The following is a 17,158-nucleotide window of genomic DNA, read 5'->3' as shown; positions in this document are numbered from 1 at the left end:
CGCTGATGTTTCTTATATTAGGAGGGCGGGGCCTCCCGTCACCTGACCCCGCCACCCTCTGACGCTGGTGAGGGAAGCCAGGGGTTCCCCAGTGACGTATGGGTGACCCCGCCCCCCTCTGATGTAACGGAAACCTGCGAAAACTTTTTAGGACAGTAACTTGCATATTAGCCTTTAAAATTAGCACTTTAGATTTCTCCTATAGACTTGTACAGGGTGTTCCGGCTTTTCGAATTTGCCGCGAACAGCCCAAATTGTTCACTGTTCGCTGAACAGGCGAACAGGCAATGTTCGAGTTGAACAGGAGTTTGACTCAAACTCAAAGCTCATCCCTATTATTGGGTATGGATGTATTCTAAAAGGAGTATGTGGGTAATTTTGAGAATCCTGCCCATTACCATAGGTTTTCTGTACAACCTAGTGATCAATTTTCTAATTTTATTCTTACAAACTATGATAGCAATAAAGGTAGGGACTTGGGATCATAGGTATTTGTGAATTTTTAATTATTCACATTAAGGATAGCAGCAAAGTCCTTCAGCTGGGTTTCTGTAACAGAGTTGTAATAGGAGGAAAACATTTGTGGTTCTTGCAAACTTTTTTGGATTCTGTTCCTTGAGATATACCAGGGGAGTTTTTCTGAATGCAGTGGGCCTGTGTTCAAGATCATAATTTGGGCTCCTTCTTCAAGAAAAACCCCCCCAGAGAAGAGGAATTTTGGGCTTAGTAAAATTGGGGGGAGCTTAAAACTTGATTTACAGAATGCAGGGGTCAGAAGTATATAATGTATAGAGTGCAGGATTTAAATGTGTGTCATGTACATAGTACAGGGATCAGAAGTATGTAAAGTACATGCAGGTATATGTAGTGAACACACTGCAGGGGTCAAAAGTATAAACAGCCCAGTGCAGAGCACCATCTATGATTCATTGCACCACCACCCTCTTTTGCACATAGTAAACACATACATACATACACACATGTGCACACACACACACGCATCCACTTAATACATATACATACATATACACACTGTATACACATACATACACACACCCACTGTATACACATAGATACAGTGCCAGATTTGTGGAATGCTCAACTAATAGTTGTCCTGTGGACAGATTCTATGGGCATCTCGGCTGCTTCGCTGACTAATGCTCACCTTGCCCGGCCTATCAGTTTAGGTGGACGGCCATGTCTTGGTAGGTTTGCAGTTGTGCCATACTCTTTCCATTTCCAAGATGAATTGAACAGTACTCTGTGAGATTTTCAAAGATTGGGATATTTTATAACCTGAAAATAGAAAGGCACACATGAGAGATAGTAGGGCTGCACACCCTAGATAATTGCAATATGGAATGGATTTTTTAGCAGCAAATTGATTTAGTCAGAAATAGTGATTTTTAATAAAAGTATTTTATTATACCAAAATGGGATTCAAATTCATGAATTTGTTTAAAATATGAGCTCTGGTTACACATTAAAGGACATGTTCCATCATACATCATCATACATCATGCAATATTAACAAAGTGGAGCAAATCATTACATTACAGAATGCCAGCCACATTAATAACCCAACCCGTTTCGACCCATGTAGTCAAGGTCTTCTTCAGGGTGATTTTTAGAGAGTAGAAGAGGGAAAAAGTCCTATAACCAAAAATGTAAAAGAAGTTCAGTGATTCAGAGGCCTCCATGAGCCGTCCCCATCTACCCAAGGCCGAATCTAGTTCCAAAAATTCTAGATCCAAATAATATTAAAGAGGGAGTAAAGGGAAAAAAAACACACCCTGCAAGGCAAAGGCATAATGAGCTAGTATGCATAGCATACTAGCTCATTATAAATAACTTACCTGAGAACGAAGCCCCCGAAGTGGTCCTCTGTCTTCCTCTTCGCCGCTGCCATGGATCCCGGAGCGACTTCCGGGTCTCGCGGCTCCGGCGCTGTGATTCGCCAGAGCCGCGATGACGTCACTCCTGCGCATGCGCACGGGAGCCGACACTCGCGGCATATCACCATGATCTGCGGTCTGCCCAGTGCGCCTGTGCCGTAGACAGCGGTGGCTGTCTTCGGGTAAATATCTCCTAAACCGTATAGGTTTAGGAGATATTTCTTGGACCTACAGGTAAGCCTTAATCTAGGCTTACCTGTAGGTCAAAGTGGTTTGTAAGGGTTTACAACCACTTTAAATGAGTAAGTAATAGATAATCATACTTTAGTAGTGCTGACAGAGAATACCAATAGCAACAAAAGGGAATAGTATTGTTCATGTTAATTGATTTTAATTGTAAGATATGTTCATGTAATATATATATATATATATATATATATATATATATATATATATATATATATATATATATATATATATATATATATATATATATATATATATATATATATATATATATATATATATATATATATGTATATTTTTCACACTATTCAACTTGTATGTGTGTCTTATTTAAAGCTCCAAAAAAACCAACAATATATATATATATATATATATATATATATATAAATATATATAGAATATAAAAATATGTGAAAAAAATTTGTGAGAAAAATCACATGTATTGTTGAGGAAATGTATTTATGGTGTATGGCCATAAATGTAAAGTATTGATGACTAAGGTAAAAACCACAATAATAAAAAAAAACACTGAAAGACGGCGGGAGGTGAAAGAATAAAAAGTAAAATGTGCAAACAAAAATAGACTTAATTACCTTGGCAGGTGATGTGAGTGTTTTGTTTTTGTAAAAGGCACTGTGCATACCATTAGATAGACTATGCCATGTGTTTGACAGTTGGCAATGTGTGTTGGTCTAAAGGTCTCACCATTGGGAAGAGAAAAGGATTTCTCCTTTCTAATGAGGGAACAGTAGGAGCAGTGTCCACATGGAAAAAAAAACATAAAGTGGGCAGTGATTTCTACTGGACTCTCTACTCTCTTTTGTACTCACTCTGAACTAACCTATCTTTGATAGAGGTAGCTTGTTTGTACGTAATTGATGGGGTTTCAGACACAAATTGTTGGACTTTAGGGTCATCGGTAAATATAGTCCAGTGTCTTTGAATAATTTCCTTCATTTGCATGTGCTGTTTGGAAAAACGCATGATTATTCTTGTTAGGACAACATCAGAATTACTTTTAGATTAGTGTTTGAGCAAACGTTCATGATGTGATTAATGAATTGTTTTGTCGTAAGCTTTATGTAAACAGGAACAACTGAACACTCTCTCTAGCAGTCTATTTTGAAGTTTACCGGCCTTTTCTTTTAACAGAACATCATTGGAACAGTTTCTGCGTAGACAAAAATATTGTCCACGTGGAATGAAATTTTTCAGAGGGGTTGGATGGAAGCTCTCCCCATGCAGCGCTTTGTTGCCAGCAGTGCTCTTAAGAAACAGAGTGCTGCATAGTTTTCCCTTCAAGTTATGATTCACCTGAACATCTAGGAATGTAATAGTTTTTTTTCTCATGGACCATGGTGAATATTAGGTGGTGATTGTTGATATTAATCTGTTGAAAGAACTCCAAAAGAGTATCCTCTGTCCCCTCCTATATGACGAAGATGTCTTCAATGTACAGGAGCCACGTATACTCGGCAAAATCCTTGCCACTGAGAAGGGATTGTTCTCACTCCCCCAGGTACAGGTTGGCGTAGGATGGGGCACAGCAAGTCCCCATCACTACATCCTGTAGTGGGAACCATCAAAGGTGAAGAAATTGTGATTGAGGATATATTCCAATCCTCTGAGAATTAATTTATTAAGGGCCTTGTCACTTGTCTGTTGAGAGCCCTGTTGGAGGATCCTCTATAGAGCTGCCAAGCCTCTGGTGTGGGGAATGGAGCTATACAGGGCCTCCACATCAATGGTAACAAGAATGGAATCTTCAGAGATGATTAATTCATCAATCGTCAATGGTATCTTTGATAAATGAACGCAAGGTCAGAATGTAGGGTTGAAGATATGCATCAATTACTCTACTAAAATTTTCGGAAATACCTCCATTGCCGGAGACTATTGGTCACCCAGTTGGGCTTACCGGGTTTTTATGTATTTTGGGTAAGCTGTAGAAGGTAGGTACCCTGGGATACTTGGTCCTAACAAATTCGTATAGGTCCTTGCAAATTGTATCACCCACATACGCTTGATCTACAATGTTGTAAAATTCTTGATTAAGTTTATCTGTAAGCCTGACCGGGATGGATCTATACCAGTCTTTGTTGTCTAGAATTTTCTGACACATCGACTTATAGGCTTGGTTGTCCATGCTGGCAACATACCCACCTTTGTCTGATGGCTTTATTATGATCGATTCGTTGTTACGCAGGGATTCCAAAGATCTGTATTTATCAAAAAGACAGATTTTGAGAAGTGTTTTTCTTGGGTGGCAACTTACAAATGTCTTTTAATGTTTGTTTCAAAAATCTAGCTGCGTTAGATTTGTATTCAATTAAGGAAATTAGGTGGAAGGTTTTTTAAACAGGATAACTGGATTTTGTCTTGATTTGTTGGTATCTTAAAACAACTTATACAGATCTAACTGATCTATCAGGTCATTCGTCTTGCTTTTCTGAAATAGTAGAGTCAGGTCGTGTACTGCTTTAAAAGCCCCCAAAGCACCTTGTCCCCATGTAGATGGGCAGAATGGCCTCATCCTCACAACCCTTGCCCAATATTTGTGGGGGTCTGTGGGCGGGGGGCTTATTGGAATCTGGAAGCCCCCTTTAACAATGTGACCCTCAGATCCAGCATTTTAAGGAAAAAACGTGCATTTAAATGCCCATCAATGCAGCCTTATTAGTGTCCATCTGCAGCCTTGTCCAGTGTCATTGCAGCCTTGTCAGTGTCATTTGCATCCTTGTCAGTGTAACCTTGTCATTTGCAGCCTTGCCCCAGTGTCATTTGCAGCCTTGCCCCAGTGTCATTTGCAGCCTTGTCTTTACAGTCTTGTCATTGCAGTCTTGAAGTTTAAAAATGGCGCCTTTGAGATACAGAGTCCTGCGTATCTAGGCGGCTCTCGGGTCCTCTTGGCAGTGTAACGACATATTCGGCGACCCATCGCAGTTTGCTACGGAAGTGACGTTCTGTTGCCGCCATCTTGGTACCCCCCACACTCATTAAGGAGTAAGGAGACACTAAGAAGGGGTAAAGCGGAGATGTTGTTACACCGGAGTTTTGCATTTTACACTTATTTATAACAGTAAAGTCAGTTTATATAGTGAAATACAGGACTTAGAACTCCGTCTGACTACTTAGATCTTGAATTTTAAAAGCAGCGGCAACCCTGCTCATCTCACAGGTTTGCTAATCTGACAGAAGTTTGCTGCTTTTAAAATTCAACATCTAAGTAGTCAGACGGAGTTGTAAGTACTGTATTTCACTATATACTAACTTTAATGTTATAATACGTCTAAAATCCAAAACTCCGGTGGGTGTAACAACATGTCCGTTTTAACCCTTCTTAGTGTATCCTTACTGTGGACGAGTGTGGGGTGTAGTAAGATGGCAGCGAAGGAAACATCACTTCCGTAGCAAACTGCGATGGGTCTCCGAATATTACAGCGGCTCTCGGGTCCTCTTGCAGTCCCGAGAGGAGCCGAGTGTAGTCGAGTGTACTTGGCTTGGCTCACAGTCACGCCCAGTCCCTGTGTTATGTCCATCATAGGGTGGGACTGGGCGTGACTGTGAGCGGAGCAGAGCTGAGAACACCCCCTGTTGGGCAGGGCCCATGGGCTTGAGCCCAGTCAAGCCCAATAGTAAGTTCGGCCCTGATCACAGGTGATATAATTTGCTGCTCAGTGATTGTAGTATTCTAGTCTGCATCTCCCCAAGGTAATAAATAAAACCTGGCCTGTTAGTGGGCCCTCAGGACAAAGTTGATGACTACTGAGTTGCAAGATCTGAAACGCCATAGTTCATTTAATACTGAACTCCAGGATGAAAAAAAGTATTACAGTATATTTCTCTACACCTAGATTTACCAAGCATTTGAAACTTGAAATGCAGGGAAGCCACTACAAGTGTATTCATTTTGGTACCCGGAGTTGGGCAGTGTTATACCATATGCTTTGAAGTAATTCTAGAGAATTTGCAGGCTTCTACTTTTTTGCCTCTCACGTTGAGTAAACTCATAAACATTTGTTGCCTCCAAATAAGGATGTTATTATCATGTTATTAAGATTTATTTCTCCCCTACCCGATGATTATCACTATTGAAGTCTGGGTAATATATGGTATTTACTGAAGGAACTGTATAAATTCATATTGCAGATATTAGAAAGTTCAGTCTCCTATATAATTGAGTTGCAACCAATAGTCATTACACTTATGGATATTTTTTTTAATGACATTTTCTGTGGCTCTATTTTTAACTTGTTTTTTTTCTATTTGATTCATTTTTCTATTTATTTGTGAAGTCCTAAAATAAGTTTGAATATATATTTTTTTATTTATTCTATTTTGTTTTGTATGTATTCAACTTTTATTTATTTACTTTGAATTTCTGTATTAGGGCCAACATTTTTGGGATATCCATATTGCCTAAAAGGTGGGGCCTTCCTCTCATACTTTATGCTCATGTGAACCCTGGTAAAAAGGCATCCTGTGAAAAAATGTAGCTCATATGTATTTTAAATGCACTGCTAAATGCCAGTGAAATAATCATTAATATAAAACCTGTATTTTAATTAATCAGATTGCACGGCCAGCTTTGTTTGATCAGAATGTGGTAAATTCCATGACTGCAGATATCGAGAAGGTAGACTTGTACAGCATTGGATCTCAGGCTCTTCTTAGCAGTTGTAGTGGTGCTGATTCGGACAGTGATGTCTACACGGAGCGTGAGTCTACAACCAAACTTTTTTTGCAGCATTCAAAAATACATACATTTTATAAAAAAATGTTTAATCTATTTCTTCATTATTCTTGCATAGTAACTTGGTACTGCAATTTAATTATTTTAAATACACTTCAAAAGACGAATTAATTTGCTACTATAGAGATCAATGAGTCAGAAGGTTAACCTTAAATTGCTGGACACTTTTTATCAATTATTGTCCTACATATAAACAGGTGCCTCAGCAGGGCACTAAAATGTTTGATGAGATTCTCAAAGACTAAGCACATGCATATAACTGTTTATTATTTGAACTCAACTATAACATCAAGGTGTCATTAAAAAGGAAGTAAAAGTAATAAAAACATATATAACATCTAATTCTTCAAAACACAAACCCTATATGTATAGACCCATGCACAGCATGGCAGAGATTACATTTATCCAGCTCGGGAGCTGCCATAGTGAAAGCTACCTAAATAAAATTAGACATATACAGTATGCTTTACATAATAGATAAAGATATTTGCTGTGGAGGAGTTCAAACACAATGTGTTTCGCTGCGTGTTTCTTCGGGGCAGGGGTGTGCCAAATGGGTGTTATCCAGATGGTCAGTTTGCAGAGGCCATACAAAGCCCAAAACAATATACCCAAGGCACTCAAAGAGGTGCAAAGGAAGAGCAAAACTAGCACCAAAAACACAGTCCAAAAACTGTATGAAAGAAAATTATCTCACAAATGCATACTCCTGGTCAGTGCACCATCCCAATGCAAAGGGTATTAGGTAGAGTGTGTCTTGGGGTAGTAATGGATCCAGGTATCCCCCTGCACCATGGGAAACACAGCAATGTTCCTGGCTAGCTGATCAAAAAAAAAAAAAGATCCATATAAATCTATCTGTGACCAGCTTTAGCCAATTTTAAAACAAACTTTTGTAATGCAAGCAAGGTCACACCTAGTGGCAGTTAATCAGAAATGGTCATACAATCAATGAAAAAAATAGACCACAGACAGGTATTCAATCCGAATCCAAAACTGGAGATGGTCTTGAACCGAAAATTCAACAGAATTCACAGAGGGTTCATAGATTATATGACAGTCACTGGGGACATATTTACTTTAATGCTTTTCTATTACACTAGGCAGAGTTTTGGTGCCTGGCAGTATCGGTGGCATGATTAGCATGAAGCATTCCCGCAACTGTATAAAGTACAGCAGCCCTTAAAAATTCCACTCACCTGCTCGCTTTTTGCGACTGGATTTCGAGGGCTGCTGAGGACAGGCTGCCTGGAAGCATGGGGGGGGGGGGGGGGTCCAGCCCTTTCTGTAAGTGTGTTGTATGGGAGTCTTTCTCCCAGCACTCGCAGAGGGGAAGAGAGGAGAGCAGGCGACAGGATCATCAGAGTGAAAGGAACATCACTATCGGATTTTCATTTCACAGTCCCGACCCCTTTGGACTTTGATAGACAGATCAACCTGGAAAAATGATGTGTTAATAAGGATAGCAGCAATCAGGAATATTGCACATAGCAATAAATTAAAACAGTAGATAAAAAATGATGCGCTTAACTAAAAATCATAAAATACATAATGCATTAAAAACCAAATCATCAATCATGCAATATAGTGTAAACATAAACTATAAAAGATTTCTAAAAAATATCTGAGTATATTATGCATAAAACTCCTAGAAAGAGGAATTCACATATATAACATAAATGAAAGTTCATGCTGATATAGAAACAATTGTACAAAGTCCCGTAAAACGATAGTGTGATCAAGAAAAAGTCCCAGCAACCAATCGGATTTAGAATGTATAATTAATTCCTGATAAGGTCATAATAAGAATAATCACTGCAATGTGCTCCACTGCAAACAATAAAGGATTTGCCTTCTACCAGAAAATATGACCTTAACAGGTCAGACAGAGCCTTTAAACAAGAAAACCTCCTCAGGCATAAACTGACACTTTTTGGCAAATCCAGGCTGATGATCTCACTACATCTCCTCAAGCCAGCACCGTATATTCACTCCTCAATTCACTACATAAAGCATATTGCACATGGAAAAGAAGGGAAAATCTCATTGCGCAACATCCAGAAATGTTTTTATTAAGAAAGAAACATACTTACAAGGAGTAAGATAAAAACAGACATATCGATCTGAACAGCGTCTGGCGTCCCTGCAGATGTATTGACATCACGGCTACTCCTACTGCCCTATTTACATTTCGTTCTAATGAACATGGTCACTGGGGCAACCTTTAAAGGGTAAGTTCACCTTTACAGAAAAATCTGTAAGGTGAACTTACACAGGACCACCTCACCCCAGTACCTCTGATCTAGAGCAAGGTGATCACTTAGAAATCCATCCCAGCTTAATCTCCAAAATGTACCTCATCAAGAGGTATGTTTAGGAGCATTCTAATTGGTCGACACCATCACATGGGTGGTGCCGACCAATCTGAACCCATGTAGCCCATCCTATCTCCACAGGCGAATAGGAGAGAAAACCACAGGGATTTCAAATCCCCAGACTGATACAGCGGCGATGCGATCTGTCAGTGCGGGGGGTCGCCAGACTCCATGTTAGCGAGACTGGATGCGATGGGAAGGGGGTCCAGTGTAAGTTCACCTTACAGATTTTCTATAATGTTGAGCTTACACTTTAATCACAATTAATGATGACTCCAAATCAAAAAAAATGCAAGCATGTATGACCCTGCCATTGTACCCCACTAAATGATAGATTTGCCACTGACAGCTGAAATGTAAATAAATAGACAGGGGATGGTTGCCAAATATGAACATGTCATTGACCAAATATGGTCATGACCAATGACCAAATATGAATAAATATGGCTTTGTTAATATTTTGTCAGTGATGTCAGTTGGTCATACTTGTCTCTTTTCTTTATATTCCGTCTAAAGCCAGGAATTGTTAGCTGACATCTGAATAGAAGGCAGGATCAATTATGGTTGTTATGACCTCAGTTTCATTCCCGATGACATTGGTGAGCAGGACAATTAGAGAGAGTGAAGCTAACTATGAGTGAAGTGAACACATAGCAATAAAAGCCTGACAGTGGTTTTAACCCTTTACAACTCTTCTAATCTTAAAATAGTTTTTCCTTTAGCTATTCTTTAAATGAATAAGGACTGCTCATGTAAAGTTAAGGTTCAGAAGGCTAAGTCTGTATACTTTGAATACCCAATCATGTGTAGGGTTAAAGGAGAGGAATTTGCCATGAACATAATGGGTTTATTGAAGAGATATGCTTTGCTAAGTGAACTTTCTCATTCATAGTCCCCCTTATTTAGGACTTCAAAGGCCACAGACACTGACATGGGTAGAAAAAGATTTTATTACATAAAAAAGATGGTTCAGGTCACAACAAATAATCAAACATTAAAAGATGTCTAGCTACTAATACTGTATGCATGTGATCAACATAACAAAGGACAAGCCATAACAATACATATAAAATTACACTAGTACTCTCCAGTGGATGATAATCCTTGGTACCCAACGCGTTTCCAGTTTAACACCTTTGTCAGGGGTAGAGAATAGAAATACTTATGGCCACAAATAGTTTATAATTTTATAAAATTATAAAATATAAAATTTTAATTTATAATAATTATAAAATAAAATGGTTTATAAAATAATAGCAGCAGCCACTGGGTTCCAGCGGCATGATGCAGACAGTATATGTTCTGTCGAAGGCATTGCAAAGAGAGGGGAGAAGCCACTTAGATCCACACCATCTCAGACATATGGTGTATGCATGAAGACAGGGTTTATCGGGCGCTATACATTGATCTTGGAGATTTATTTAAAGCCCCAGCTAGATCCTGTCTTTATCTTCGCCAGAACATACAGTACCTTCCACATCACACCACTGGAACCCAGTGGCTGGTGCCCACCTGTTATTAAACAGATTTGGTAATCTACAGTTCTAAATTCATATTGATCCTCGGCTGGCATTTAACTGCACCCCCATCCTTACTGTTGCCTCATTTGCTTTCTGGATGGAGTCACTCTCTTTGAGCTAAACTACTTTTGACCGTACTTATACTACACCCTGATGAAGGTGTTAAACTGGGTACCAGGGATTACCATCCATTGGAGAGTACTAGTGTCATTTTATATGTATTGTTATGGATTGTCCTTTGTTATGTTGATCACATGCATACAGTATTAGATGCGAGACATCTTTTAATGTTTGATTATTTGTTGTGACCTGAATCATCTTTTTTATGTAATAAAATCTTTTTCTACCCATGTCAGTGTCTGTGGCCTTTAAAGTCCTAAATAAGGGGGAAGAATTCTTTTGATCTACATATTCCAGGGATGTGGCCATTACATAGATTTTTTGACATGGTGAAAGCCTCTTTCTTTTCTCATTCGTAGTAATTCAACTCTCATAGTGTATCACATGGACGACAAAAATATATGTGCTTACTAAAAATCAAGATTACATCTTAATTTAAATACTTTGGCATAAAACTTTGAATTCTTTTGTTCTATCTTTTTATAACCTGTATCTGCTATTATCCCATATGTCTATTGATTTTAACGTATCTGACAATTATTCTAAGTGTACTTTAGTTCCAGGACATCCGCAACAATGTCATATTGTGCCTAAATATATTGCAGTCTTTCATGAACTAAAAGACCTTTTGAAGAAAAATGCAACAGTGGAGTCCTTCATTGAGTGGTTGGATAATGTTGTAGAGCAAAGAGTTATTAAGGTAATTATTTTAATTTAAAGGTACAAATCATATTTAGGATAAGGAGGCAGCAATTAAAAGTAGGGGGCTGATGTGCTATATCTAGAGCTACTGTATATTTGGATACAACTGAAATTCTGAGCAGGCATTTCTTTCTTTCTGCATTTTAAAGTATACCCAAAGCCAAATGTTAATTTCTTTTTTTTTTTTGGAAGGGGACAGTAGGACATGGTTAAAACCCCATCAGTTTATTTATTAATTTTTTTACCACTTTCCTTCACTTCTATTCTATTGGTTGAACTAGATGGACTTTTTTAAACCAGACTAACTATGTAACTATGTAACTTCCTGTCCCATAGACACAGCAAAAAAATCAACGTGAGGAAAATCTTCTTTTAGGCAGTTGTCTAAACAAGTGCCCCTATTTGAAGATTTTCCTTCTATCTCTGTTCAAGCGATGACTTAGACCCCTTTCACACCACACCGCCCATAGCGTGGGCGGTAAAACGCCGCTATTTTTAGCTGCGTTTTACCGCTGGATTTGCGGCGCATTTCGGCCGCTAGTGGGACACTTTTACCCCCCGCTAGTGGGCGAGAAAGGGTTAAAACCGCCGGCAATACGCCGCAATAGTGGCGTTTTGCCGGCGGTATTACAGCGCTGCCCCATTGATTTCAATGGGGAGCAGCGGTGGAGGAGCAGTAAACACACCGCTCCTTCACCGCTCCAAAGAAGCTGCTGGCAGGACTTTTCCCTGACGTCCTGCCAGCACACCACTGTAGTATGAAAGCCCTCTGGCTTTCACACTACAGACAATGGTGCAGCTTCTTTAGGGCGGATTGCAGGCGCTATTTCTAACGCTATAGCGCCTGCAAAACGCCCTGGTGTGAAAGGAGTCTTAAAGCGGAAATGAACCCTCCTATCATTTCAGACAACAAAGCTACGATCTTGGCCTCTGTTTGATTGTCAACTGCCATGATGGCGCACATGATCAGTTATGACACCAGCCATTTGATGGTTTAACAGTTTGGCTGAGAGCACAAACAATGTGACAGTTACATTCCTGGCACGTGCAGGAATGTAACTGTTTTATGAAACTGTTAAATTGATGGGTTTAGTTCCACTTTCAAATTTAGAATTTTCTCTCCATTTCAGTCCCAATGGCAGTGGAATTAATCAGAGTTGACACAGACAATAATAAACACAAACAAGGGTTCTAACTCTGCACAAATTCCTTCCAAAACAAAAAAAAATGCGTTGGCTTTCAGTAAACTTTAAGGGCTGGTTCACACCACAAAAACACACCCCAGATCTATTCTGGATGCATTTCTGCATGTTTATTTTTAATGGGGTTCTGGATGCATTCCAGATGCTTTCTTTCTTCTTTTTTCACTTTTTCTTTTCACTGTACTGTGGTCTGGTGCATTCCGGTGCATTTTTATGCGTTTTACCACATTCCAGTACAGTCCAGTGCAGGAAAAATGCAGCATGTTCTACTTTTTTTCTGGAACACCCTGGAACTGAGGGCACTGGTATCATCTAGGCCACTGAAAACCATATAACCTACTTTCCATGCATTTTTGATGCAGAAAAAAAAGTGTGAGAATGCATCCTGGCACTAAGGCTCCCCTTTAAATTTTTGAATGTGATACTTTTAATTACTTAAAATTACTCCCAGCTCCTACATTTTACATTGCAAACATTTCTAAATTTCTGTATTTACTTTGTCATTATGGGGTACTGAGTGTAGATTCATGAGAAAGGCTGCAACATAACAAAGTTGAAAAAGTGAAGGGGGGTCTGAATACTTTATGAATGCCCTATAAATATATATGTAGATGCAGGTTTCCCATGTATTTATTTTTATTTTTCCTATGAATTGAACTTAATGGACTTATGTCTTCTTCAACTTAATAGTACATATGTATAGAATTGCCTATTTTATGTTATTAGCATTCTTTTTTATTTATTTATTTATTTTTTTAAGCAGATGAGCAAACAAAGTGGCAAGTCCCTGAAGAAGAGAGCCCAGGATTTCCTGTTAAAGTGGAGTTTTTTTGGTGCCAGAGTTATGCACAACCTAACATTAAACAACGCATCTAGCTTTGGTAAGAATCACAATATATTTCACTTTAATCTAGATTTTTCAACTGAACTCCAGGCAATAGCTAAATACACAATTTAAGTTAATGTATGTGGGAGGTTGCCAGTTTTGTCCAGCTAGACCTGTTAGCCCTTGTGCACGCGGTCGGAGATTCCGATGGAATGTGTCCGATCGGACCGCTTTGTCGGATATTCCGACTGTGTGTGGTCTCCATCGGACTGTTTCCATCGGAGTATCCGACGGACCAAGTTTTCCAACTTGTTGGTAAGATTTTCTGACAAAATGCTCCGATCAGACATACTCCGATTGTGTGTAGAGAATTCCGATCGGACAAAGTGCCACACATGCTCAGATCAAATTCCTACATCAAAGCTATTGGCTACTAGACTGATGGTAGTGCCGTTGTAACGAAATAACGTCATCACATTCTGAACGATCGGATTTTCACTTTGGGGAAAGATTTGTCTAATATAAATATTTCATAGTGTTTAGATAAATAAATGTGCGATCGGATCTTGTTGTCAGAAAATCCAATCATGTGTGGGCTCCATCTGACTTTTTCCGTTGGAATTTCTGATACACAAAGTTTGAGAGCAGGATCTAAAATTTTCCAACAACAAAATCCGATCATTTAAATTCCGTTCGTGTGTAGACAATCCCGACAAACAAAGTGCCACGCATGCCCCAAATAAATAATAATAAGAAAGCTATTGCCTACTGTCCTCTTTATAGTCCCTTCATATGTGTTCTACGTCACTGCATTCTGAACGATCAGATTTTCTGACAACTTTGTGCGACCGTGTGTATGCAAGACAAGTTTGGACCAAAATCTGTTGGAAAAAATCAGACGGATGTTGTAGTCGGAATGTCCGACCGTGTGTACAGGACAAAAGAGTTATAGAAGATAGGCTTGTTATTAATATAATATTGTATCAGTTTGGGGAAAATAGCTGCACCATTATACATTGTGTATTTATTATCACTTAAAGTGTTCCATGCACAGTAGCTTAACCACTTCAACCCAGGAAGGATTTACCCCCTTCCTCACCGGGCCATTTTTTGAGATACGGCACTGTGTCACTTTAACTGACAATTGCACGGATATGCAATGCTGTACCCAAACAAAATTGACGTATTTTTCCCCCCACAAGTAGAGATTTCTTTTGGTGGTATTTGATCACCTCTGCGGTTTTTATTTGTTGTGCTATAAACAAAAAAAGAGCAACAATTTTGAGAAAAGCACAATATTTTTTACTTTTTGCTATAAATACCCCCAAATCTTTTTTTTTTTTTTTAAATGATTTTTTTTCTCAGTTTAGGCCGATATGTAATCTTCTACATATTTTTGGTAAAAAAATCGCAATAAGTGTATATACAGATTGGTTTGCACAAAAGTTAATGTGTCTACAAAATAGGGTATAGATTTATGGAATTTTTATTATTATTTTTTTTTTTTACTAGTAATTGCGGTGATCTGTGATTTTTATCAGGACTACAATATTGCGGTGGACAAATCTGACACTTTTGACACTTTTTTGGGGCTAAAAATAGCCACTAATTTAACTGTGTTCCCTCAGTGTGTTTTAACTGTGGGGGGATGGGACTGACTAGAGGATTCGAACGATCTGTGTTCCTATACACTAGGAACACATGATCTGTCTCCTCTCCCCAGTCAGAACGTGGATTTGTGTGTTTACATGGAGACATCGCGGCTGCTGGGCACTCAGATTGGATCCCCAGTACCGTGGTGGGCGCGTGCAAGTGCCCCCTATACCCCTTACAGCTACGGCGATTCGCACGGGGAGCCATTCTGCCATCGCCAAACTATGCGGTTAAAAAAAAAAACACTCCTAGCAGCTTTTGAGCAGCATTTTTCTGCTTTAAGAAACAAATAATGTTATCCCGAGTGTCCATTCACACCATTTTAGTCTAGAATTATTTTTGAAGCTTCAGCTTCTAGGAGCAGAAAAAAAAATATTTTTGGAAGTGATTTGCCAGCAGAAAAAAAAGCTGAAAGCACCTATCTGCTGCTAACTGCTACACCCAAACTCCCCAGAAATCTAAAATATTGCAGCTTAACGGGCATTAGTTGAAGTACCTACAGTATTTTCTTTTTTTCTCCTTTTCTCCATTTTATTTTTACCTAGTAACCTCAGGAATAACACTTTTCCTGACCTTCATTGTCTACATTCAAACCACTGTCTATTTGGAAGGAGCCATTATTGCCACCTAAGCTGAATTTGTTCACCTTCATTATAAAGATGGGGGTTAATAATTTACACAAGAAACAAAACATAATTTTTGGTTTCAGTTCATCCCACAGAAAGTGACAAGGACAGATGCATTTCTGGCAAGATCAACAGGTACATTCTATACTTGCTGAAAATGTCCTTAACATTAAAAAAGCAGCTGCCACATCTAAGGACTGGTAAGCTGCAATAAACTTTTTAATAAGCATTTTTTTGTTCTTTGGTTCTTCGGTTCAGTTATGCCTTAAAGTGTTTCTATACCACTGGACATTTTTTTTCCTTACCTGCAAGGTGATGTCATAATGTGCTAGTATGCATCACATACTAGCACATTATGTAAAACTTACCTGAAACTGAAGGCCTCCTCCATCTTCACCCATCTTGCTTCCGGGTTCGCGGACTCTGGCTCTGTGACTGGCCGGAGCCGCAAAAAAGTACCTCTGGCACATGCGCGCGGGAGTCGCTGTTCATGGCACAGGGCTCTGAAGGAACAGCATTCCTTCAGAGCACATGCGCCAGCAATGTCACTGGTTGTATGTACAGTAAATATCTCCTAAAGAGTGCTTGTTTAGGAGATATTTACACTATCTATAGGTAAGCCTTATTATAGGCTTGCCTATAGGTAAAAGCAAAAGTTGGAAGTTTACTTCCTCTTTAAAGTGTAACTGATTTTATTTTACTTTCACTTTCGAAGATAACAGTAAACTGGACAAATAGAGAGAGTAAGACCCCTTTTACACTGAGGTGTTTTTCAGGCGATTTAGCGCTAAAAATAGCACCTGTAAAGCACCTGAAAAATGCCTCATCTGCAGTCCCAGTGTGAAAGCATGAGTGCTTTCACACTGGAGCGGTGCACTTGCAGGACATTAGAAAAAGTCCTGCATGCAGCATCTTTGAATCGGTTTGCGAGTGGTGTATGCACCGCACCTGCTAATTAGAATGCTACACAGGCGCCTTTAAGCCTTTTTAACACCTTCTAGGGCAGTGATGGCGAACCTTGGCACCCCAGATGTTTTGGAACTACATTTCCCATGATGCTCCACTACACTGCACAGTGCCAGAGCATCATGGGAAATGTAGTTCCAAAACATCTGGGGTGCCAAGGTTTGCCATCACTGTCCTAGGGGGTTAAAAGCACCCCACTCCCACCCAAATAGCTGCGCCAAAGCGCCATTAAAACTAGCAGCGCTTTACCGCTACTGCCCCCACCTCCCCAGTG

General features: G+C 39.3%; 1 protein-coding gene across 1 annotated transcript in view; it reads left to right on the top strand.

Moving 5' to 3' along the window:
- The window catches only part of RFX6 (regulatory factor X6), a 176,131-nt gene that overhangs the window by 136,756 nt on the left and 22,217 nt on the right, over nt 1-17,158 (top strand). Inside the window, exons 12-14 of the mRNA XM_077487064.1 lie at nt 6,715-6,859; nt 11,515-11,609; nt 13,577-13,694. Of these exons, the coding sequence (XP_077343190.1) occupies nt 6,715-6,859; nt 11,515-11,609; nt 13,577-13,694 (358 nt within the window). The remainder of the gene's footprint in view (nt 1-6,714; nt 6,860-11,514; nt 11,610-13,576; nt 13,695-17,158) is intronic.

Source organism: Lithobates pipiens, unplaced genomic scaffold (genome assembly GCF_037356315.1).
Source record: "Lithobates pipiens isolate NorthernLeopardFrog02 unplaced genomic scaffold, aLitPip1_a1.2 Scaffold_18, whole genome shotgun sequence".
NCBI lineage: Eukaryota > Metazoa > Chordata > Amphibia > Anura > Ranidae > Lithobates > Lithobates pipiens.
This window is presented reverse-complemented; position numbering and strand designations above follow the sequence as displayed.